This window comes from Sander lucioperca, chromosome 11, assembly GCF_008315115.2.
Source record: "Sander lucioperca isolate FBNREF2018 chromosome 11, SLUC_FBN_1.2, whole genome shotgun sequence".
NCBI lineage: Eukaryota > Metazoa > Chordata > Actinopteri > Perciformes > Percidae > Sander > Sander lucioperca.
This window is the reverse complement of record NC_050183.1, coordinates 24673888-24699983: the sequence shown is the minus strand read 5'-3', so window position 1 is coordinate 24699983 and position 26096 is coordinate 24673888. Positions and strand designations below refer to the sequence as shown.

Genomic DNA, 26096 nt, shown 5'->3' with positions numbered 1-26096 from the left:
AAGGTTACATCATTTACTCTTTATTTAGATTGTGGAACTGCAGTTTGTCAGATATCAGCTGTGTTTTTCTGGTCTCAGCTCTGATTATTTAACAATTGAACCTAATTTATGTACAAACATAACTTAACCCATGAAGTTGTAATGTTGTTTTGTTGATATTTTTATGTTTCTTGTAGTAAATTTAGTCTGCAGTCACAAAAGACTGCAAATGTCCACTGTTAGTTGTTAAAGTAAATGAATGTTTATAAGTGTTGGTAAATGGTCCCAACTGTACACAGAAGTTTACTCCATCAACACACACACACTCACACACACAGGCACACACACAGAGAAACACACACACACAAACACACAGAAGCACAGACACACACACACACACTCACAGACATATAGATGAACACAGAGAGACCAAAGGATATTTCCAAATGCAGCTTTTTTAAGGATCAATATAGTATTGATTGAATTAGAAATTGATTTGTTATCATCTTCATGTATTCTTTAATCAGATTGGTGTGCTGCAGTTTGTCAGAGATCAGCTGTGCTTCTCTGGTCTCAGCTCTGAAGTCCAACCCCTCCCATCTGAGAGAGCTGCACCTGAGTTACAACAAGCTGCAGGATTCAAGAATGATGCCGCTGTGTGGTTTTCTGGAGAGTCCACACTGTAGACTGGAGAATCTCAGGTCAGTTCACTGACTCTGTTACTATTAGAGATATAATATGGTTAATTAACATCTTAAACTAATTTATGTACAAACATAACTTAGGGGAAGTAGTGGCCTAAAGGTTAAAGAAGTGAGCTTGTGACCGGGAGGTCGTCGGTTCAATCCCCAGACCCACAGTATAAAAATCTGGGTGGGGAAAGTGAAAGAGCAGCACTTGTCCCTCCCTCATTACCACCACTGAGGTCCCCCGAGCAAGGCCCTTAACAGCAACTGCTCCAGTGGAGCTGCTCAGTGGCAGATCAGACTGTGGTTGTACTGGGCAGCTTCCAGGTATGAATGTGTGCAACTGTGTGAATGTGATCAGCCTGTTCCTGCAAAAGAGAGGTTGCCTCTCAGTGAACCTTCCCTGAATAAATAAAGATTAAAAAAAAAAAAATTGCATCTATAAAGTTGTAAATTTTCTTTTGTTTGTATTTTCATGTTTCTTGTAGTACGTTTAGTCTGCAGTCCCAGAAGACTTGTGTTTGTTAACCCTCGTGTTGTCTTCCGATCGGCCATGAACTTGTTGTCCTTCGGGGTCAAAATAGAAAATGATTTTGTGTGCTATTTTCCTCAACGTTTTTGATTCTTTTTTACTTTTGCTTTTGAAGGTTTTTGTCATGTTTTTAATGCTTTAAAAAAAAACATAGTCTAAATACCTGATTTATATGACATTATAACTAATTTTTATTTTCAAAAAGCAGAAATTGTGAATTATTTTCACTAATAGTTAAGATCAGAGGATGTTGGATCACAGACCGGTTTATGTCAAAGTTTAGATAGGATACTGTTTTGAAACCATTAAAAAATAATTAAAATGCTTTAAAATGGAATAAAACACCCAAAGTTTAATCAAAATAATCATTAATTTGACCTGTAAAGCACATTAATGCATCCATGTTATTTTTGGGCAATTTTCTGAAGTTTTAGATTCCCTTCAGTTCACTTTTTTTCTGGGTTTCTTTGAGCACAAATCACAACAACTTTAAAGTGTGTCAGTCTGAACAGTTTGAACAAATTTATTCTGAACTCAAACTGAGACACATGAGAGAGACATCTATGTGTGAATGTGATCAGGGCATTCCTGCAAAAGAGAGGTTGCATCTCAGTTAATATTCCACTGAATAAATAAAGGTTAAATTAAAAAAATAACAAAATATAAATAATTAAAAGATTTTCAAGAAGTCCACGGCCTTTTCAAGAAGTTCTTTTACATAATAATAATAATAATAATAATAATAATATAATACATTTTATTTATAATTCCCTTTTCATCAGAAGATCTCAAAGTGCTACAGGTTAGAAACAAAAAAGATGAGCAGTTTTTACATCTAAAGGGGACCAAAAGCTTTGCTAAAAAGAAATGTCTTAAGACCTTTTTTAAAACAGTCAGTGGATTGAGTGCCCTCAAGGTGTCAGGGAGGGCATTCCACAGACGTGGGGCAGCAGCACAAAAGGCCCTATCTCCCATTTTCCTGAGTCTGGTTCTGGGTATGTGCAGGAGGTTTGAGTGAGTGGAGCGGAGGGAGCGTGTTGTGTTTTGTGGGTTGAAAAGTTCTTTGAGGTAGAGGGGGGCATGTCCATGGATGCATTGATGTGTGAGGAGGGAAACCTTGTACTCAATCCTGGTGGAGACGGGAAGCCAGTGGAGTGAGTGGAGAATGAGGGTAATGTGCTCATGTTTCCGCACTCTCATCAGGATCCTAGCTGCAGAGTTTTGGATGTACTGAAGCCTCTGCAGACTCTTTATAGGAATCCCAATGAGAAGTGCGTTACAGTAGTCCAGTCTGGAGGAGACAAAGGCATGAACCAGCTTTTCGGCATCTGAGAGGGAGAGAATGGGGCGGAGTTTGGAAATGTTACGGAGGTGGTAAAAGGAGGTCTTGCATAGGTGATTTATATGGGCTTCAAAAGTGAGTGACTGTTGATGAGAGGGGGATGTTGGAGCCAGAAAAGGTGATGCTGGTTTGGATGTTCTGCTGTTCGGTGGTGCGGAAATTAAACGGTTATTTAAAAAGGTCCACTGGTCAGTGGCATGGATAGTAAAGGTTATTAAAAAAACGTTTGCTTAAAAACGTTTTATTTTGGCTCGAATGGAGAAGCGGCGAACAGACAGCGCCAGCGTCCTCCCCAGCTGACAACAAACAAAGGCACAGAAAACCCGAAGGAATGATTACAGCCAGAACCAAACAGCCAATACAGCAAGTCTGAACTAGTTCATGTAGAAAGTGAACTTTCCCAACACTGACCGCTGGTGAATCTTTTTGAATTGGAATATGTTATGTATGTTGCATTTCGACATGGGTGTTTGCACCTAAAACCTTCAAAACACTGTATTTTACAGAACTTATAGATTTATAATAACTGAAGTCTCTCTGTCACAGACACTTTAAAACTCCCATACAGGACCACAGAGAGAGAGAGAGAGAGAGAGAGAGAGAGAGAGAGAGAGAGAGAAGCATATTTCTAAATGCAGGTGTTTAAAGTATGTTTAGTCGTGTCTGATCTGTAACCAACGATACTTTAACATGTGTACGATGCTTCCTGTCAAACCCGTTCTCGCTCCCAACAACAATCCTGTTGGGTTTAGCGGATTATTTAGCTGTTTGGAATCTTCATCTTCTGAACTTCTACATTCTGAGACTTCTTCATCTCTGAACAGATTATTGATTTGGATGATTTTAAACAGGATTGTCTTCTAAGGTTACATAATTTACTCTTTATTCAGATTGTGGAACTGCAGTTTGTCAGAGACCAGCTGTGCTTCAATGGCCTCAGCTCTGAAGTCCAACCCCTCCCATCTGAGAGAGCTGGACCTGAGTGACAATAGGCTACAGGATTCAGATGTGAAGCTGCTGTGTGAGCTTGTGGAGAGTCCAAAATGTCGACTGGAGACTCTGAGGTCAGTAGAGGGTTGGAGTCAGTCCACTGATAGTTTTGAAAGTAAATTGATGTTTATAATTGTTAGTAAATGGTCACATCTGTATACAGAAGACCCTCTGAACTAAAATTGGTTTAAATGGATAAAGTTTACTTGCTGAAGTAGAAATATTTCTTTGTTTTCTGTTAATTTCAAATGTCTGATCATTGATATTGATCTTTCAGAACACACACACACACACACACACATACACACACACACGCACGCACACACAAACAGATGAAAACAAAGAACCAAAGCATATTTCCAAATTCAGCTGTTTAAATGATCAATATAGTATTGATTGGATTAGAAATGGATTTTTATCTTCATCATTTTTTTTCAGATTGGAGCGCTGCAGTTTGTCAGCGATCAGCTGTGCTTCTCTGGCCTCAGCTCTGAAATCCAACCCCTCCCATCTAAAACAGCTGGACCTTAGATACAACAAGCTGCAGGATTCAGACGTGAAGCTGCTGTGTGATCTTGTAGAGAGTCCAAACTGTCGACTGGAGACTCTGAGGTCAGTAGAGGGTTGGAGTCAGTCCAGGCTGGTCTCAGCAGTATTGAACTAAACACAGTTAGTATCAAAGCAAAGATCCAGTATTTCCTGTAAACCTCCAACCTTCTCAGTGAAGCTGTGAGAGGAGAGAGGACAGTCAGCCAATCAGAAGAGCCAGAAGCTTGTTTTGATCATGTGTTTCAGTTGATGTGAAGATGACAGTTGTTGATGTGTTCATGTCTGAAGGAATTAAATCTGGATTACAGCTGACAGCATGACATGTACAGAGATATCAAATTGGCCAACCATCAAATCTGATCTCAGTGTTTGTTCTCTCCTTTCAACACTAAACAACTGATCAGTTCATCTTTGTCAAAGCTCTGAGATCAGTCTGACTGAAGCCTGCAAATCACTGGCTCTTATTTCGTAGAACCAGCATTACATTTAGTAACCATGTGGTCTTTATACAGAGCAGAACCTCTGAAGTTCAGTAATCACAGCTGATGTTTTACTGTTCAGTATTTAACATAATATATCTGTCCTTCTGTCATTTGTTTTGTCTGAATATTTTTGTAACACAATCCATATTTACATATTTATAATGTAATGTTTAAAAGTAGCTGAAACATGCAGATAGTTTTTAACAGCTCTGAACCCAACGGCAGTAAATCATCATTAAAGTGAGCAGTGATTGTCTCTGTTTCTGCAGTCATGATGCGTTCAGGACTCAGCAGTTTATTTCCACTGTGTACTTCAGTGAAATCTGCAGAGTCAACAGACTTAATGCCAAAAGTCTCTGCAGGTCTGTGAGCTTCACTCCAACACGTTAACATGAGAGCTGAAAGGAAGCAGGCTGGTCTAAACAGCCGCTCCACTTGGTGTCTGAACAGAACTGAAGTGCTCTTTATACTGGATCTGACAGCTGAAGAACTGAGTCTCTAGAAATACCCATTTATCTCCTCTGTTTTTCTCTCATCAGATGGAAGGAGTCTGACCAAGAATGATCAGAAAAGAGGATGTGGTGAGACCCGATGTGGAGTCCTCCATCATCCCTTTGTGATCCTCTTAGCGGCACTAAACTCTGGACGTAGCGACGGTGGCTCTGCTAAATAGTCTCAGGAAGGAACTTGTTTTGGTGAAACATTTGCACCCCGCAAAAGAAAACGCAACCAACAATAATAAATTAAGTTAACGTGAGCTATTTAAATTAGCTGATACATGGTTAAACCTCATTGGCTCTTACCAGTGTATCTCCTAGTGTTCTTCGTCCACAGCAATCCCACCAATCAGTCCCAAAACATCCCAGTTAGAGAGGAAATGTCCTAAACATATTCTTTGTAAATTTGTACAATCATTTCCAGAAAGAACCAAGCAGACCTGCCTTCTTGCACCATCCACATTTTCTTCTAAACTTGATATTTTCAGCGTGTAGCTTACTAGCTACAAGTTTGTTGTTGTTTCCTGAAGAGAACGGAGTTTGAGAACAGAAACACTCCGAGAGAGGAAGGATAGGGACATCATACTTCTGTTGATCCAGACTGCTCCACCCTCCACCTGGCCAAGAAGGTAAAACCTGCAGAAAGTCTGGATTTAATCCAAGCTTCAAACTGAAACATGATTCTGACTTTTGATTTTGTAAAAACACTGAATACCAGCAAACTTCAATAATATAATCAGTTATAATATCTCTGGATTTTGGTGAAAAGACAGTGCTGTCTTTAACCAGAACATCTTAATAACTTGTTGTATTAACTTCTTTTCTTTTGACATTAAATATCTAAAAAAATGATATATAAAACTTCAAACATAATCATTATTAGTGAAACGTTATATACTGTTTGTGTTCCGTTACATATTTGTATCTCATATTGTAACAGTTTGTATTATTGCAGAAAAAATAAATCCTGATATTGAAATCCCATTTTATTTCTCATGTGATGTAAATCTCCACAATCCAGCTTCTGTAAGTATAAATGTCCTGCATGTTGGTGTAAATGAAGTCTGTTTTGTACATTCATATTTAATTCACATTCAATGTATAATACAGAATGTAAATAATTGAATCAGTTTTTACATACAAAGATTAGATTTCTTCTGTGAGCTGGACAGATATGATTTTGACTCACAATAAGCTGTTCAAAAGGTTTCCAGGTTGTAGTTCTTGTATTTCCGACCGTCACCTGAAGGCAACAGAGTGTTCATTATTCCAGACAAAGCTGAAAAGTAGAGCCTGCGCGGGACTGTTATCTTAATCCCGTTGCTGCAGGGAAAACACATTATATTACTGTGTAGTATAAAGATCCTTGCACACCAAGCTTGAAGTTTTTCTTTGTGTTTTTTTCCGTGTCTGTCATCCTATAAACTCTCAGGCGGGGTAAGTGGGACAAATACTACTGCGCAGATTCAGTGGGCCACACATCACGGAAGATTAGAAACTTTTTTGGTGAATGAAGCACATAGCAACTCATAGGAATGAACGCATGGATGTATTACAGGACCTGGAGGCAACGTTAATGGTGGAGCCCCGTTCATTGTTATTAGAGTTGCTCTCCTGACTTGCAGGTTTCCTTTCTTCCATCTGCCGCCCACTGAATCTGGCCAGTAGTGTTTCTCTCGCTGGCCCAGAGACTAGAGCTGGAACTATTCCAAATGGAGCCGTACAATGAATTGTCTCTGGCCCAGAGACTTTACATATATTTTAGCAAACAAGTTGTTCTTTAAAGATTAGAAAAAGCACAAATCCCCAAGGGAACTACAGTAGCATAATGACTGATGGCCGCTTCTGGATTAGGGGTTAGAGTTAGGGATTAGTTAGGGAATGAGAAAGTTATCTCGATGTCTTACAGTGAGGGTGTAGGAATCCATAGGATAGATCTGTAATGCGGCCATTGGAAACATGTGACCCATCTCATTAAAAAATGCTCTAATGCTTTCATTGCGGTCATACTTTCATGTAATATTTGTTAAAAGCCTACCAGAGATGTTCCATTGTGCTGAAAATGTCACAGGTTTGTAAATCTCTTTTCTCGGTTCGAGGGATGTTTTTCAAACATAAAGTCCATGGATTATAATTTCAGAACAGAAAGAGTCGTAACAGACCGTGTTTTCAGCTGCAGGTGTCCTGGCAGCAGTTTTACACATTTACACTTTTACAACGGTGGCCTACGGGTAAAGTCCTTTCTGGGCCGCAGGGGGATTTTCAGCTCCAATGCCGCGAGTTATGAATTCATCTTTATTTGGCTTTAAATGGAGACGTTTTTCCTATAATCCATACCAAAAGTTCTTTCTGCAAACTGAAGATTGAACTGAAGTTTCACTGAATGTCTGATTTTAAACACTTTGTTGTTTGTCCGACACAAAGGAAACTATTCATCGCTGCACGCTGTCAGGTTGTAGTTCTCAGTTGTAGTTTTTCCTCATTTGTGTTCATTTCATTCCCTGTTCTCTGTTTTCTTGTCCTTGTTCTATCCGTGTGTGTTTGACCCTGTTCCATTGCTGTGTATGTTTTCATGCTTCAGTTTCCTGTTTTACTTTGTAGAGTCTGTTTCTCTTGTGTCATGTGATGTTCTACTTCCTGTCTTGTGTTTCCCCTCCTCTGTGATTGGCTGCCCCGCCCTGATGTGTTCCACCTGTTCATCATGTCACCTGTCTCTTGTTACTACCCTCGTTACCTTGTGGATTTAGTCTCTGTGCTTTCTTGTTCTTTTGTCGGTTCATTATCCTTTCTCCCTGTCTCATTCCCTGTGTCTCTTTCTCCTCGTGCTTTTGTTTTCAAGAGGTTTTTGGATGTTGTGTTGGGCTTTCCTTTTGCCTGCCTGCCTGCCTCAGGACACCTTTCGTTGTAAGCCTTTTTATTTTAGTAAACCTGCTCCTTGCCTCCACACTCTGCACTTTTGGGTCGGAGCCTGCTGGTCCGAGACATGACAGACACTGGTTTGGTTCCATGTGAGACTTTCACTGCACTTCTGATCTCTTCTGAGGAAACTCAAAGATAAAAACAACGGTGAAGACAAGTTGAATCAATTAAGACATTCTGCTCTCAATACTGAAAGAATAATGTTACATCAAACTCTGCACGTCAGCAGTCTTGTATGACGTACTTTACAGCAAAACTTGAGTAAAAGTACAAGTATGCTACCAGAAAAATACTTTGGTTAAAGTCACCTTTAACAATATTATGTCAGTAAAAGTCTTCAGATATTTAATGAACTTAAGAATCAAAAGGGTTATTCCTGATATTAAATGTACTTTATTATAAGTAAAAAGAAACTTTGATTATGAACTTTATTGTGGCTTCCTCTTTCTATTAAACCATACTTTTCAGGGTTTCTAAACCTTCTTAAACATCAAACTCAAAGTCGACATAAACAAAGACAATTATTTTATTTGTAAGGAATCATCTTTCACTCGAATGTATGGAGCCATTTCTTGCAAACGACGAGTAACGAAGATGTTTAGGGGAAATGTATCAGAGTAAAAATAAAAGTTTCCAGAAATATAAATAAAGTACATGTGACAAAGGCCCTGTCACTTTTGGATGGCACATGGTAAACCTACTCAGGTCACCAAGCACCCAGACAATAAATTTACAGTCACAATTTTATATATATAATTCAGTTAAACAGTGTTGAAAAAATACCACATTACATTAGTTTAGACAGTTCAGTTTCTTCATTTAAGTAATTTCTAATTTACAACAAACTGTTACTTAACCATTATTTGGAACTCTCTCTCCTCTCCAGTCCTGGGTCTGAACCAGAGCTGATGCAAAGTGCTGCTTCATATAGAGCAGCCTACAGCAGTCCCACTCAGGTGTGCTGATGGTGGGAGATACCATGTATCTGGGTCATAGGGGAGGGTACATTTTCTAGTTAGAAATGTGTGTAAGTGTTTATGTTTTCTAAAGTTAGTTTAGTGGAAAATTATTTGCTCAAGAGTCTGTTATTTGTTTATGGTAGAAACTAGCAGTGACATTATAAATGTCTAAATGGTAACATAATTGAGAGATACTTGAAGCAATTAACAGTGGTTTGGTCTAGTGGGAGGGGCTTAACATATATAAGCCTCTGGCCAGCTAGGCAAGCTGTTAAGTTTGAGGGTGCTGCACTTTTGGGTCGGAGCTTGCTGGTCCTGGACGTGACAGACGCTGGTTTGGTTCCATGTGAGAATTTTGCTGCAGTTCTCTCTCTTTATTCTCATTTTCTTTGAAAAATATTAAAATTAAAATTATGTTAGTGTGATTTTTGGGAGGCTCTGAACCAAACTAAGATTTTTCTTTAGTCTGTAGGAGTTGGAGGATTTGACTTTGCAGCATCACAGCAATTCATTCATAATGAAGTTCATTTTGGTTTGTATTGTCCATATTATCATGATTTAAGATTGTAATTATTTAACAAAGTACAAGTAAAAGAGATGAGGCAGGATATAGATCAAATAGGTTGGTTATTGGAACATACATTTTTATTTTTATATTTTCAGACTTTTTAGAACAAGCATGGTCTAAAAGGAAGACTGCTTTGTATCGATTCTGTCTGGAAGTGACATTCCTCTGATTTTGTGTGTGTGTGTGTGTGTGTGTGTGTGTGTGTGTGTGTGTGTGTGTCTGTGTGTGTGTGTGTGTGTGTGTGTGTGTGTGTGTGTGTGTGTGTGTGTGTGTGTGTGTGTGTGTGTGTGTGTGTGTGTGTGTGTGTGTGTGTGTGTGTGTGTGTGTGTGTGTGTGTGTGTGTGTTTTTTTTGACGTTTTTGGGTTAGGATTTTTTTTTGTCAAAATAATTCATAATTACTGCTTTCTTTACTCAAATGTTGCGTGTAATTTCGTATAAATGAGGATTGACCATGATTTCCAAAAAGAAGTGTAAAACTAGCGGTGATAAGTTGGAATAAAGTTGGCTTAGAATGTGTGACCCATGATGATTTAAACTTTGTAAACAGCAAAACAGAAGAAAATAGGTGCACAGTCAACGGGAAGACAATACGAGGGTTAACAAATATGCATTTATTGAAATATGCAGAGTTTTGAAAGTGAGTTATGAAATGTGTGGATCCATGTGTTTTAAACCCTCAGTATTCAGGCTGCAGTTCCAAGTAATACAGATGTAATATCAAATGTGACCACAAGATGGCGGCATGGAGCAACTTTAAAATCCCATCAGAGTCACCTGAAGTTCCAGACTGTAAATCACTTCTACATGCGCTGGATTCTTCACGTGCATTTGTGTTCTCATGTTGAGTCATGTGTGGAAAATTCACCCCAAAACGCGTTTTAGGAGAGGAACAGATACAGACTACTATTAAATATAAAAACATCATAAATAGATAAATATGTATATGAAAATACAAAAAAAATTAAGAATTTATTTTTTTTTTAAATAGAGAAACTAGATGACTAGATTCATTTTTTTTAAAGGCAACAAAGCTTGAAGTCACCTTTTTAAAAAGCAGTATTTGTGATATAAAATGTACTCATAATAAATTATTTGCACATTAGGTCTGTAATCTCTCTCAGCAAATTGTTGCACCACGATTCCAGTAAGTTTACATCTGCTTCACCATGAGATTCATTATTTACAGTCTCCTGCCATAGTAGACCCATAGATAAACTTATAAAATGAAATATCTACGATAGTAGACCCAGTGTGAGGTAATCCTGTGATAGTCAGACTATACGAGTTTCTCCCAGAAGGATTGGACCGTTTGGACGTTGAGAGCAGCACGGCAGAGAGATTTATATATTATCTAGTCTGTTTTTACGGAGTAGGCTAAAGAAAAGAGAAGCTCCTTTTTATCTAAAATATTTTCAAAGCAATGGCTCAATATTTAAATGATTTCAACAACTTGGAGTCACTTTTATAGGACAAAAAGCAAGGCTTCACAATTGCCCCATTAGGTTACATTGTAGCTTGCTTTGCGCTGGCGCATCATTGCGATCACGCTCAATACTGGACCAGATAGGAAAAAAAAAAACGGTAGTTACCCTTTAATGTTACCCTGTAATGTAACTGCTTTGGGGTCAATTATTGATGTAAACATTGAGACTTTAATAATAGAGACAGTATGTATATGATGGGCAGAGAAAATAGCAGCACACATTAGCGCCGTGGTTTTTTTTTATTGAATTAGTCATGATTTACTGAGACACCAGCTGATCACACTGTCAGCTACTGGGACGAACTCCAGGTTCATTCTGCCAGTGAAGGAGAGCTCAGCACGTTTACTATAGTGGGGAGATTTTATCTTATGCTCAGAAGAAGTGATATTGTAGTAATACTATAAATTAAGCAGGAGTTTTAATTTCATCGTCCCCAATCCTTTTTTTTTTTTTTTTTCTTCGGCCCAGGATGACTGGAGGTATTTAAGCTCGAGCCAAAAAAACTGGGTTAAAGAGAAACTAGTTAACAAAACATTATTGTAAAGGAATAGGGATGTTTTTTAGGTTTTTTTCATTGGTCTGTATGGCATGGGCATTTTGAAAGGGGTCCTGTGACCTCTCACCTCAACATATCTGAATCAAAGATCAGACCCTTGTGAATTTGCTTTTTTATCAAAATGTGATTGCCTGTTTTTAGGATAGTGACAGATTTGATCATATTTTAAATGTTTTTATTATCTGTCATCACAGACTTTGTGGCTGTGAACTCTGACTGACTGATATAATGGCCTCAGCTCTGAAGTCCAACCCCTCCCATCTGAGAGAGCTGAACCTGAGTGACAACAAAATGCTGGCTTCAGAAGTGGAGTGTCTGTGTGCTGGACTGCGGAGTCCAAACTGTAGACTGGAGACTCTGAGGTCAGTTCATGTATTGTACTCATGTGGGCTTATCTCCCTCTTCTCGCCTTGACCTACCCACATGTGAAGTGAGTAGTGGGAGTGAGAAACACAAGGCAGTAGGCTCATTCGAGATGAACTGTGCCTCGCCTGTAAGGTGGACGAGAGCAGGTGACAGCAACAGGGGGCTGTGACAAAAAGTGACAGTTTCCAGGTGTTTACAGAAGCCTTCAGGCTGAACAGGCCGTGACAAACTCTGTGGTCCGATTCTGATTTAATAAAATGTTATCAGACCCATATATAAGCTTGTACAGTCTCCAGTTGTTTTTATTAAGACAGAGTAGCTGTCCAAATGCTCTACATGCGATCTGTTGCTGATTTTAATTAACACACTCTAGATGATCCATAATCTGAACAGATTTAGTCTTTGACTTCTAAACGTAACTACCTGCTACACAACATGTGGTTTGTACAGAATAACCCTTTAAATCAGACAAATAGCAGTTAAAATCCCTCCAATTCAAAATCAATAACAAGTTTATGTAAAACTTCATCATGTTGAGTCGATTCTGAACCAATCAGCTGAGTGGCCGGCGTTTCCCAGCATGCCCTTGGGTCCGCCTGGGTCTTACAGTTGGTGAAAAGCAACTGCACTGCCTGCATCTCAAACTTGCTGCCGCCTTGATCTCGTGAGGTTATCATTGCCCACGTGTGCATGACGTCAGAGCAAGTCGGGATCAAGTCAGACACAAATCTAACCGGCATGCATTGGGTGGCGATCACCGGTGATGAATTCTGCGCAGACCTGGCTCATCTCGAACGACCCTATTGTGAGGTCTTAAAATGAGGAGCTAACGCTACGTACGGAGTAATGTTAGTACAGTGGGGAGTGATAGGCTGCGGCTGGAAATCGGAAGAAGGATGGGAAATAGTTTTAAAGTGAGTTTAAAATCCACATCCACCGAGCCAAATGCTTATGTTATCATTAGTAAGCTCGTTCTTGTTTCCTTCATGGAGACAGCTAAAGTTTGTTAGCTGCCCTACAGCTGTCAGCGTTAGCTTCCACTTCATATATTACCTTCTAACAGCTGTGTTCTCAGTAACGTGACAATCTGCAAGAAACAGGTTGTATTAACTTTAGTGACAGCACCGTTGACCGTTATCAATGCCATTCGCATCATGGCTAACACTTTCTTTACTTAATTTATGACAAATTGTTTCAGCTTTGCTTTCTAACATGATGTCATTGTGCTAATCTTCTGAATCTTCTACATTCTGAACCTTCTTCATCTCTGAACAGATTATTGATTTGGATGATTTCAAACAGGAGGATTGTCTTCTAAGGTTACATTATTTACTCTTTATTCAGATTGTGACTGCAGTTTGTCAGATATCAGCTGTGCTTCTCTGGTCTCAGCGCTGATAATTAACAACTGAATCTAATTGATGTGCAAACATAATTTAATCCATGAAGTTGTAAATGTTTTTGTTTATATTTTCATTTTTCTTGTAATAAATTTAGTCTGCAGTCACAAAAGACTTGTTAAATAAACTGTAGAAAATGTCCACAGTTAGTTGTGAAAGTAAATTAATGTTTATAATTGTTGGTAAATGGTCTCATCTGTATACAGAAGATCCTCTGAACTAATAGTTTTGTTTTTTTTCAACTTTTTTTATTTGCTTCTTTTAAATTTTAGTCGTGTGACATGCAGAACAGTCATTGTGAGCAACGTATAAAAAAGAAACTCTCCCAGAACAGCAGATCAGTCCAATAACAGAGCAATAACAACACAAACAGGCAAACGGCATGGCAGCATCAAAGCAGAACTAACAGTTATACAGGCAGTCATGAAAACAAAAGTAGAGACACTGTGGAAAAACCAGAAGATAAGATCCCAGTCCTGGCAAGGTGTGACCAAGGGCAGCAACACTAGTTGCGCCAGCCAAGGCTAGTGGAGTCTTTAATGTACGGAACGTAAATACACAAATAGCCAAACGAGAAACTAGCGGTAACATTACTAAGGGAAGGCTTAAGGCAACAATAGCAGCTTGTAGCTGTGAGTCTTGAAACAGTCTTACCAGAACAGTACATCGCAAAGTCAGGGGGGTTAGCATGCACTAGCATGTTGGGAGCTAACAATGGACCATTGCTGAAAGCTATCAAGCTACATTAGGCCCTCATGAGGGCCAGAAGGTGGCAAAAAACAGCTATTCAGGCAGTATTGACGCATACGTTATGTTGCCAGGCGAGATCAGTCCTCCGTGGTTCCCGAGCTGAATCGGTGCTGAGAGGAGATGAAATCCTGAGCAGCCTCAGGGGAAATGAGCCGTTTCAGTCTGTCTCCGGTTCTAATAAACAAGTTAGCGGGGTAGCGCAGCGTAGGTCTGAGGCCCAGGTTCTAGAGCTGTTTCAGAACATGTTGGTATGCGGAATGTTGCTCGACCACCTCGGGCGGGTAGTCCTCAAAGATGTGGAATGGGGAGCCGTTGTATGTCAGCTTGCCATGAAGTCTGCGAGCCTAGCATACAACCAACTCCCGAGTCTGGAATCTGTGGATCTGCACCACGACAACTCAAGGTTTTTCATCGGGGCCAGGCCTTGGAGCTGGCGTTCGGTTAGCTCTTTCCAGTACCGGAGCATAGTCCAGTATTTGTTCGCCAAGGACGTCAGCTAGGAGTTGAAAAAATAAAACGTTGGTTGCGCACCTTTGATGTTCTCAGGGAGGCCGACTATTCTTATGTTATATCTTCGGTGTCTGTTTTCAGAATCGAGAAGTTTAGCTTGCAGCTTAGCGATCACCACAGACACCGTAGCTAGCTTAGCCTCCACGTTTTTCATGCCCTGGCTCGTGGTGTTGGCAAATCCACGTCGGAAGACGCTGTTGGTGATCGAATATAGTAGTCTGGACACTATCTAATCTTGCCTCAAGTTTGGAAAATGCCGCATTGAATTTAGCTTAAAGGAAATACTTGAACTCAGTCAAAAGCAAGGCCCTAGGTTTCCGCTAGCATAGCCGTTAGCATGGCGGTGGTCATTGGCAAATCACTCTTCTTTGGGACGTCTTTTTTTCGACTTGCTGGACATCCTCACATTGTGATGGGGTGCTGCCGAATATAGTTGAATATAAATGGATAGTTGTAGCTATTTGGCTGGACTGTAAATAAGGTTAGAGATGAAAAGGATGGGAGCAGAGGGCGAACGCAGCCGCTTCACCACACAGCCTCACCGGAAGTCTCAACTAATATTGGTTTTAAATGAATAAACTTTACTAGCTGAAGTAGAAATATCTCTTTGGTTTCTATTAATTTCAAAGGGTTTTCACAAATAATGTCTAATCATTTATATTGCTCCTTCAGAAAACACACACAGAAACACACACTCATAGATGAACACAGAGACCAAAGGATATTTCCAAATGCAGCTGTTTAATATTCTATATTAATATTCTCTTTCCAGCTCTCAGCGAAGGCAGTCGCTTTTTCTCCCTCTCCCTCCCAGGCCTACCCTGCTTGCTATCTTGTCTTGTGTTGTCTGCTGTTAACTTTTTAGAGACTCTCCCTGCAAGGCTCTACAAATACCTAAAAATCATGGAATTGATTAACTGGTCTCTCAGCTGACACTGTATTCTCGAGGAGGAGCACTGGTACGGGTGAGCCAGCATGTCCTGACGGGACGTTTGCTGCGGGGTATACGATGGACGGCTGGGAGAAATGGCGTGTTGTGTGTCTCTCTGCTCTTTCCGTGGAGGACGTTGAGGATATCTACCTATTTGGAACCATGATAACTGGAATGTTGCTGATTGGAGGATGCTTCGCTCTGGTTTATCGAAGAATTGGAAAGACTTTGGTAGCTGTCCAAAGCCCAAGGAAGCTGCCTGGCCTGACTGAAGCTGTCGAAAAAGCGATCAGTTCGCAGACTGGAACTATTAATCGCGTGATGGAAACCAACATGGTAATGACCCGCGGCTTGGATACCATGAGGAAGGTCATGGATTTGAAAAGAAAAGTTGACCAGTTGAACATTGCGAACATTGTGTAGTTGGACAATAGAATGAATGTTTAAATTAGAGCAGCCATTCGTGTAGACAAAACAAATTTAATCTTTCGGCTCCCTTATCCTGTACGGCCTTGCCAAGGCCGTTTCTTGGAACAAACAGTCACCCTGTTGGGGCTCTGCAAGCGAGACGCTCTTGGTTCCTCCCCCGTCTTCCCCACTGCCTGCTGATTGTCGTATCGGTTCTGGACTGTTCAAGGGTGTCACCATGGCAACGTGCTGTGTTTTCGCTACAACATTCTGCGGACCGGGACACTAGTGGGGCTGCCGGGCTGTGTGTTTCTCAGCAGGCCAAACTCCCCCAACCTACCCTCTCCCCAGTCCAACGCCTTCGCTGCAAAATGTGCAACTGTACATTTATGTTATGTTCAGCAGTGCAAATGTACTGTTTGTGTGCTTATGTGCTGAGGTGTTTTTTCATGTTCCCACACTGTTCTTATCTTTTATGAGGATAGTCTGAGAGTTGCTTTTTTTCCCCCCTCTCCTAATGTCATGCTGTGCCCCTGCGAGAGTTAAGAGAGTTGTTTTGGCGCCGCATATGGCGACTCGGTGTGTCTGTGCGTGTTGCTTTAATGTGACGTGCACCTACAGCACCAGGACAAATTCCTTGTGTGTGTGTAAACGTACTTGGCAATAAAGCTTTTTCTGATTCTAAAGGATCAATGTAGTATTGATTGAATTAGAAATTGCTTTTTATCGTCATTTATTTTTTATTCAGATTGCAAGAATGCTGGTTGTCAGAGATCAGCTGTGCTTCTCTGGTCTCAGCGCTGAAGTCCAACCCTTCCCATCTGAGAGAGCTGGACCTGAGTTACAACTTCGTGCACGATTCAGGAGTGAAGCTGCTCTGTGGTTTTCTGGAGAGTCCAGACTGTAGACTGGAGACTCTCAGGTCAGTTCACTGACTCTGTTACTATTATAGATCTAATATGTTTAACAACTGAACCTAATTTATGTACATGCATAAGTTACATCTATAAAGTTGTAAATGTTCTTTTTGTTCAGGTTTTCATTTTTATTGTAGTACATTTAGTCTGCAATCCCAGAAGACTTGTGTTTATTAACCCTAGTGTAGTCTTCCCATTGGCCATGAACTTGCTGTGCTTCTGGGTCAAAATTGATAATTAACCTTTTTTTTGCTGCTATTTTCCTCATCGTTTTTGGCCCTTTTTTCCTTTTGCTTTTGGAGGTTTTGTCACATTTTTAATGGTTTTAAAAAATCATGGTCTAAATACCAAATTTATAGACATAACCAATTTTAGTTTAAAAAAGCAGAAACTGTGAATTATTAGTTAGGATCTGAGGATGTTGAGTGGATCACAGACTGGTTTATGTCAAAGTTTAGTCAGGATACTGTTTTGAAACAGTTTAACAAAAAATTCAAATGCTTTAAAATTGAATATCACACCGAAAGTCCAATCAAAGTAATCATTCATTTTACATGTGAAACACATTCATGCATCCATGTTATTTTTGGGCAATTTGTTGAAGTTTTAAATTCCCTTCAGTTCACTGGTTTTCTGGGTTTCTCTGAGCACAAATCACAACAAATTTAAAATGTCAGGCTGAACAGTTTGAACAAATTTAGTCTAAACTCAAACTGAGACACATGAGAGACACATCTATATATAAATAAATAAAAGATCTTTTAAGAAGTCCAAGGTATTTTTATGTAAAACCTTCAAAACACTGTTTTACACAACTTGTATATTTATAGTAACTTAAGTCTCTCTGTCACAGACACTTTAAAATTCCCATACAGGACCACAGCGAGAGAGTGAAGCATATTTCCAAATACAGGTCTTTTAAAGTATGTTTAGTCGTGTCTGATCTGTGATCAACGACACTAACATGTGTACGATGCTTCCTGTCCAACCCGTTCTCACTCCCAACTCGGAAAATAAAGACACTTGGTTACAAATGCTTTTTTCCTAGACGTAACGGTCCCGTTCTTGTGCCGCATGTCAGTTAAACATGCATTACGACCCAGAGCTTCACATAGTGACGCCAAGGGTCCCTGCCTAGCGTGTCTAAATATGACGCTAAAGGAGACTTTTTGCAACTATAACAAACGCCAAAGGCACCTGACCAAAATTTGCTTTTCTGACGTGATGGGAGTGAGAATGTGTTGTACTGTCATAAAGAGATGTCATCCTGTTGGGTTCAGGTGTTTGGAATCTACATCTTCTGAACTTCTACATTCTGAACGTTCATCTCTGAACAGATTATTGATTTGGATGATTTCAAACAGGATTGTCTTCTAAGGTTACATCATTTACTCTTAATTCAGATTGTGGACCTGCAGTTTGTCAGGTATCAGCTGTGCTTCTCTGGTCTCAGCTCTGATTAATTAACAACTGAATCTAATTTATGTACAAACATAACTTAATCCATGATGTTGTAAATGCTGTTTGGTTCATGTTTTCATTTTTCTTTAAGTAAATTTAGTCTGCAGTCACAAAAGATGTTTGTTTGTTAAAGAAACTGTAGAAAATGTCCATTGTCAGTTAAAGAAAGTGAGTGTTCATAAATTGTTGGTAAATGGTCACATCTGTATACAGAAGGTTCTCTGAACTAATATTGGTTTTAAATTGGTTAAGTTTACTAGCTGAAGTATAAATATTTCTTTGGTATCTAATTTCAAAGTGTTTTCATAAATGTCTGATCATAGATATTGATCCTTTAGAACACACACGTATACAGACACACAAATCCAGGCGCACACAAAGAAACGCACAGACAGACACGCACACACTCATTCACATAGATGAACACAGAGACCAACAGATGTGTCCAAATGCAGCTGTTTAAAGGCTCAATATAGTATTGACTGAATTAGAAATTGATTTTATCATTGTAATTTATTCTTTATTCAGATTGGAGCTCTGCACTTTGCGGGAGATCAGCTGTGTTTTTCTGGCCTTAGCTCTGAAGTCCAACCCCTCCCATTTGAGAGAGCTGGACCTAACTAACAATGACCTGCATGATTCAGGAGTGAAGCTGCTGTGTGGTTTTCTGGAGAGTCCACACTGTAGACTGGAGACTCTGAGGTCAGTTCAGTGACTCTTTTACTATTATAGATCTAATATGTTTAACAACTGAAACTAATTTATGTACACGCATAACTTACATCTATAAAGTTGTAAATGTTCTTTTGTTCATATTGTCATGTTTCTTGTAGTACATTTAGTCTGCAGTCCCAGAAGACTTGTGTTTATTAACCCTCGTGTTGTCTTCCCATCGGCCATAAACTTGTTGTCCTTCGGGGTCAAAATTGTTATGGTATTTTCCTCAACATTTTGGCCCGTTTTCCTTTGTTTGTGAAGGTTTTTGTCACGTTTTTTAATGCTTTTAAAACATGTCATGGTCTATATATCTAATTCATATAACTTAACTATTTTTTTGTTTTATAAAGCAGAAATTGTGAATTATGTTCAATAATAGTTAAGACCAGAGGATGTTGAGTGGATCACACACTGGTTTATGTCAAAGATTAGTCAGGAAACCATTTTTAAAAAATTCAAATGCTTTTAAAATTGAATAAAACACCCAACATTAACTTAAAGTAATCCTTATTTTTTCCTGTGAAGCACATTCATTCATTCGTTATTTTTGGGCAATTTGTTTTAAATTCCCTTCAGTTCACTTCCAATCACAACAACTTTAAAGTGTGTCAGTCTGAACAGTTTGAACAAATTTAGTCTGAACTCAAACTGAGACACATGAGACATCTATATATAAATAATTAAAAGACATTAAAAGTCCAAGGCCTTTTCAGGTCTTTTCATATAAAACCTACAAAACACTATTATACAGAACTTATAGATTTATAATAACTGAAGTCTCTGTCACAGACACTTTAAAACTCCCATACAGGACCATATAGAGAGTGAAGAATATTTCCAAATACAGGTCTTTAAAGTATGTTTAGTCATGTCTGATTTATGACCAGCGACACTTTAACATGTGTATGATGCTTCCTGTCCAACCTGTTCTCACTCCCAACTTGTAAAATACTGACGTTTTGTCACCCATGATCTTTTCCTAAACCCAACTGTCCTGTTCGTGTGCCTCATGTCAAACTTATGTCCCGACCCAGAGCTTCAAATAGTGACACCAAGCGTGTCTAAATATGACACTAAGGGAGACTTTTTGCAAAAATAACAAACCTGACCAAGCTTCCCTTTTCTGATGTGATGGGAGTGAGAATGTGTTGTCCACAAAGAGATGTCATCCTGTTGGGTTCAGGTGAACAGATTATTTATTTGGATGATTTCAAACAGGATGATTGTCTTCTAAGGTTACATAATTTACTGTTTATTCAGATTGTGGAACTGCAGTTTGTCAGGTATCAGCTGTGCTTTTCTGGTCTCAGCTCTGATTAATTATCAATTTAACCTAATTTATGTACAAACTATCTTAATCCATGAAGTGTTAAATGCTGTTTTGTTCATATTTTCATGTTTCTTGTAAAACAACTCTCCACTCTCGGTTGACTTGTATTGTGTGAAGGTTTCCTCCTCTTTATTCTGTCTGCTAGTAAACAACAAACATGTCTAAAAGCTGCTGTGTGCTGATATGTACCAGCAACAATGTAATGAACCCCAAACCTTTTTTGTTTTGCAAGCTGCCGGCATTTTGGAAAGGGTTCCGTGGCCTCTCACCTCAACATATCTGAATCAAAGATCAGACCATTGTGAATGTGCTTTTTTTCTATCAAAATGTGATTTTTTTAAGTGTGCCTGTTTTAGTATGAGTGTCAGATTTGATTATATTTCCAATCTTTTTATTATCTGTCATCACAGACTTTCTTCCTGTGTGCTCTATGAGACTGACTGTGAAGTCATTGCCTCAGCTCTGAAGTCCAACCTCTCCCATCTGAAGGAGCTGGACCTGGGTTACAATCAACTGAAGGATTCAGGAGTGGAGTGTCTGTGTGCTGGACTGCAGAGTCCAAACTGTAGACTGGAGACTCTGAGGTCAGTTAATTTATTGTGCTCATATGTGCTTATCTCACTCTACTTGCCTTGACCTACCCACATGTGAAGTGGGTAGTGGGAGTGAGAAACACAAGGCATTGTGAGGTCTTAAAATAAGGAGCTAATGCTACCTACTGAGTAACGTTAGTACGGGGGGGGGGGAGTGACTGACTGCGGCTGGAAATCGGAAGAAGGATGGGAAATAGTTTTAACGTGACTTTAAAATCCACATCCACCTAGCCAAAATGCTTGTTATCATTGGCAAGCTCGTTCTTGTTTCCTTCATGGAGACAGCTAAAGTTTGTTAGCTGCCCTACAGCTGTCAGCATTAGCTTCCACTTCATATATTACCTTCTAACAGCTGTATTCTCAGTAATGTGACAATCTGCAAGAAACAGGTTGTAGTAACATTAGTGACAGCACTGTTGACCATTATCAATGCCATTAGCATTGAAACTAGTGTTTGTTAAAGAAACTGTAGAACATGTCCACTGTTAGTTGTTAAAGTAAATGAATGTTTATAATTGTTGGTAAATAGTCACATCTTTATACAGACGATAATCTGAACTAATATTGGTTTAAAATTGATAAATTGTACTTGCTGAAGTAGAAAAACATTTCAAATGTCTGTATTAATGATCATTGATATTGATCCTTCAGAACACACACACACACACACACACACACACACGAAAACAAAAAACAAGCATATTTCCAAATGGAAATATGGCTATTTAAAGGATTAATGTATAGTATTGATTGGATTATAAATGGATTTTTATCTTCATTTATTTTTTTTAGATTGGACTTCTGCAGTTTGTCAGACACAGGCTGTGCTTCTCTGGTCTCAGCTCTGAAGTCCAACCCCTCCCACCTGAGAGAGCTGTACCTGACGGACGATGTGCTGAAGGATTCAGACGTGAAGCTGCTGTGTGATCTTGTGAAGAGTCCAAACTATCGACTGGAGACTCTGGAGTAAGTAGAGTTTTGGAGTCTGTCCATGCTGGTCACAGCAGTTTTGAACTTAACAGTTAGTATCAAAGCAAATATCCTGTATTTCCTGTAAACATCAAACCTTCTCAGTGAAGCTGTGAGAGGAGAGAGAGGACAGACAGCCAATCAGATGAGCAAGAAGCTTGTTGTGCTCATGTGTTTGAGTTGATTTGAAGACGACTATTGTTGTGTTCTTGTCTGCAGGAATTAAATCTGCATTATATTTGACAGCATGACAACATGTACAGAGATATCAAACTGTCCAACCATCAAATCCAATCTCTAGGTGTTTGTTCTCTCATTTCAACACTAAACAACTGATCAGTTCATCTTTCAGACAGCTCTGAGATCCGTCTGACTGAAGCCTGCAAATCACTGGCTCTTATTTCATAGAACCATCATTATATTTAGTTACCATCTGGTCTTCATATAGAGCAGAAGCTCTGCTGCTATCCAGTAGTCACAGTTAATGTTTGACTGTTCAGTCTTTAACATCATAATATCTGTCCTTCTGTCATTTGCTCCTTTATGAAAATTTTCATAACAGACTCCATATTTACATATTTATCATGTCATTTTTAAAAGTAGATGAAACATTCAGATGGTTTTTAACAGCTCTGAACCCAACAGCAGTAAATCATCATTAAAGTGAGCAGTGATCATCTTTCTTAGTAATGATGCATTTAGGATTCAGCAGTTGATTTCAACTGTTTACTTCAGTGAAATCTGCAGTCAACGGATTTGATGCCCAAAGTCTCTGCAGGTCTGTGAGCTTCACTCCAACACGTTAACATGAGAACTGAAAGGAAGTAGGCTGCGCTACACAGCCGCTCCACTTGGTATCTGAACAGGACTGAAGTCTCTGCTGCTCTTTTATACTGGATGTGCTGCATCACTGACTGACAGCTGATGAACAGAGTCTCTGGAAACGCTCATTTATCTCTTCTGTTGTTTTTCTCTCAACAGATGGGTGTGGTCTGGCTGGTAGTCCTCCATCATCCCTGTGTGTTCCTCTGGATCTGACAGAGTATCATCAGTGTATCTGGACTGCTCTGCTGCTGCTCTGTCCTTCTACAGTCTCTGCAGACACACTGAGACTCCTCCACTCCTTCTGCTCCACACTTGGTCGCTTATGTCCAGCTCTATCTCCACAGCGCTGTGGAGTCAGGTCTGGCTACAACACAGATGCATTATGGGATAGGAGGGAAACAAGTCTCTGGGTTGTTTGCATTTCTTTAAAGCAAAGCCAATGGTCTTGGGCGGCGCTAAGCTCCAGACACAGTGATGGTGTCTTTGCTAAAATGTCTCAGGAAGGAACTTGTTTTGGTGGGAAACTTCACTTGGATGGTGGACTTATTTTCAGTTGTATCTGATATGTGTGAATATAAAGGACACGCTTTTTATCATCAGCATATTAAAGAAACAAAGATTTTCTGTACAACAGTGCTGTTTTTATTCAGTCACTTTCTTCACATGAGAAAAGTTTCCATTTATCTTCAAAACAAAAGTGAAGCCACAAAAGTGAAGCCACATAACTGAGAGCGTCGCTGGCACTGTATGTCCAAAAAACATTTTAGGAGTAAAGAACACCAAAACAACCTTCAGCCATGTTTCTTTGCTGTTTTAACAACCCTCCGATCACACACGTTGCTGTTTCAGGTGTCTTTAGAAAAATAACTTAATTACAATATCAAATAAATAGAAATGATTTAGTGTAGTCCCTTTATGAATTACAAACCTGGTGCAAAGAAGGTTTAAAACAAAATTTAGGCTGTCATGTAGAGATAACATTTACATTATTTTTACAGTCCAGTAACTAAACTTCTCAAGTTAAACGATACCTTCATTCAATCCTTTTGGTACAGAGATCTTATGAAAACTACATGAACAAGGTCAGTTTAAAGTTATTTATTTCTACATACAAAGTGCAGCTATTTTAATATTGCTAAAGCCGGAGTTATGTAACAGGGAGGATGTGCTGACACAAAAACATGTTTGAAAGCTTTTTACAGTGGAAAAAAACTCATGGAGCATTTCACAAAAGTGCATAAAACGTGATCAGCATGGACTCACTGTGTAAATAATCTAGGAGATGTTCTGCAGGATGAATGTAGTGCTCTCCGACTTTAGTTTGTTGCGTTTGTGCTTTGTAAAATTTTAAGATCACTTATGTTCAGAGAATATAACAAACTGTCAAGTACAGTGGAAGGAAAGGCATTTTAAATATACAGCGGTTGCTAACACAACGTCCAGTCGTCTTTCCTGCCAGTTAAAGGAACATTCCAACATTTAGAAACATGGATGCACCAAATCAAGGATTCGGATTCGGCCAAATATTGGGATTTTTGACGGGGGTTCGGTTTCTGCCGTACCTTAGAATTTTTTTCCACCGAACCCTACGCTTGCACTACGCGTGCTACGCTGGTCGACGTAATGCCACCGTTGATTACGGGAAGGTGTTTACGTAGGTGGACTGTCACGTAGACTGTGAGAAAGTGAAAATGGAACTTGTGAGCCGAAAAAGTGTAGTTTGCCAGTACTTTCAGTCAAAAGGCCATTCAAGTCCAGCTACATGTTCAATTTGCAATGCTGATTAGTCTGGTGGTGGCGAGGACCCTAAACTATACACAACATCACCGCTGTTACAACATCTGGTATGAAACATCTGAAAGAATACGAGTTGTGCATGAAGGAATCTACAGACAGCAGCCAGAATGCAGCAACTTCAGGTACGGCAAAGTCACTGTTTACTTCATTAATGAGTTTACTGTGTTCATGGACTGAGGATGGACGCCAAGGATTCGGTATTCGGTTTCGGATTGGGCAGAATCTTAACCAGTGGGTTCGGTACAGAACCACAAAAATCTGGATACTGTGCATCCCTATTTAAAACCTTCTTGTTGTCTTGATTCTGCAGAGGAAGGTGTCAGTGCAGAGAGACGGCACAAAACAACTTGAAGCAGGGGGAGAGTAGTAGAAAGTATAAGCTCAGTTTAGTCTGATGACTTGTCCAAGTGATTACACCAACTACCAAACACTGTTCAACACAAGTCGGTGCGGGTGCACAGTTCAATCATGTCAAGACATCTGTAGTTAACTAAGACTAAAACGTTTTGATTATGCTGCATTTGGCTGAACTTTCAATTCCCTTTGTTTCATGCACTAATCATTCATTCTGTATGACTTTCTCGCCCTTAATTAAGCCCTTAAAACTGCCTAAGCTTTAAGGTTTAGGTCGTACGTAGGAGATAATATATCCCATCTAGAAGATAAACTTAGGTTTTGGCCAACAATGCCGGCAATTTTTTATATCGCCTTGCCTTTCAGGGCTTCCGTAATTTGGAAAATGTTTTTTTTTTTTTTAATACTGCCTTTTTAATTCAGGCTTAAATGCTAACATTTAACATTTGATGGAGCTAGGCTAGCAGTTTCCCCCTGCTTCCAGTCTTTATGCTAAGCTAGGCTAAACAAATCTGTCTGCAATGGACACACAGAAATGAAACTGAAAACCCCTGACTCTGGAGATGGTTCGCAAAATGTTGCAATGTTCCTTTAAATCATATACCTGTAAATAGTTTGTTCATCTGTTGCTGCTCAGCAGGTACTTGTCTATGAAAATTGATGTGTCCGGTGAGTCTGACCGATTAAAACAGAGTGAAAAGCCGGCGTGTGTTTGTTAGAATCTTGGAAAGCCTTTTGACATTTGCTGCCGTTTCCTCTGCAGTCTGTCGGCTCATTCGACGCCCTGCTCTGTATCATGTGGACGTAAAGAACGGTAGCGTGTGTAGACGTCTTGTTTACAATCACAGCCACCAAGAACAGATCATAATGGAAATGTCACTCATCTTTTTAGATAAAGGAATACTCCACTGTTTTACAGCTTCATCTGTAGCTGTTTAACGGCTGCCTTTATGATCAATACATGGTGGAAAGTCACGAGGCAGACAATCACAAGATGTGTCGCAGATATGCAAAACGTTTATTAAAAACAAATGCCCCCTCCACCACCAGGGGGCAGCCAAGCCGCATGTGAAGGCTGTGAAGCATAAGTATGCTTGGTAGCAAGGCGACTAAGTGGCTAGTATATTAGCATAACGTTTAGTAATTCAAACTGAAAAGTTGTTTTCTTTGCGTTCATGTTCGAGCCACTGCTAATTCAGTAAACCCCATGATTGTCCAGTCTTA

General features: G+C 39.5%; 2 protein-coding genes across 4 annotated transcripts in view; one reads left to right on the top strand and one right to left on the bottom strand.

The window, feature by feature from the left end:
* Nucleotides 1–23349, top strand: part of LOC116067103 (NACHT, LRR and PYD domains-containing protein 12-like) — a 60229-nt gene extending 36880 nt beyond the window's left edge. Inside the window, exons 8-14 of the mRNA XM_031323423.2 lie at nucleotides 507–680; nucleotides 3430–3603; nucleotides 16658–16831; nucleotides 18816–18989; nucleotides 20745–20918; nucleotides 21720–21893; nucleotides 22878–23349. Of these exons, the coding sequence (XP_031179283.2) occupies nucleotides 507–680; nucleotides 3430–3603; nucleotides 16658–16831; nucleotides 18816–18989; nucleotides 20745–20918; nucleotides 21720–21893; nucleotides 22878–22899 (1066 nt within the window). The 3' untranslated portion in view covers nucleotides 22900–23349. The remainder of the gene's footprint in view (nucleotides 1–506; nucleotides 681–3429; nucleotides 3604–16657; nucleotides 16832–18815; nucleotides 18990–20744; nucleotides 20919–21719; nucleotides 21894–22877) is intronic.
* Nucleotides 23350–25210: 1861 nt separating this feature from the next.
* The window catches only part of LOC116067105 (GTP-binding protein Di-Ras1-like), a 13507-nt gene continuing 12621 nt past the window's right edge, over nucleotides 25211–26096 (bottom strand). For all 3 annotated transcript variants that reach the window (XR_004109108.2, XM_036007233.1, XM_031323426.2), the window contains one exon: nucleotides 25211–26096. This exon is cut by the window's right edge. The gene's annotated coding sequence lies outside the window, so the exon portion shown is untranslated.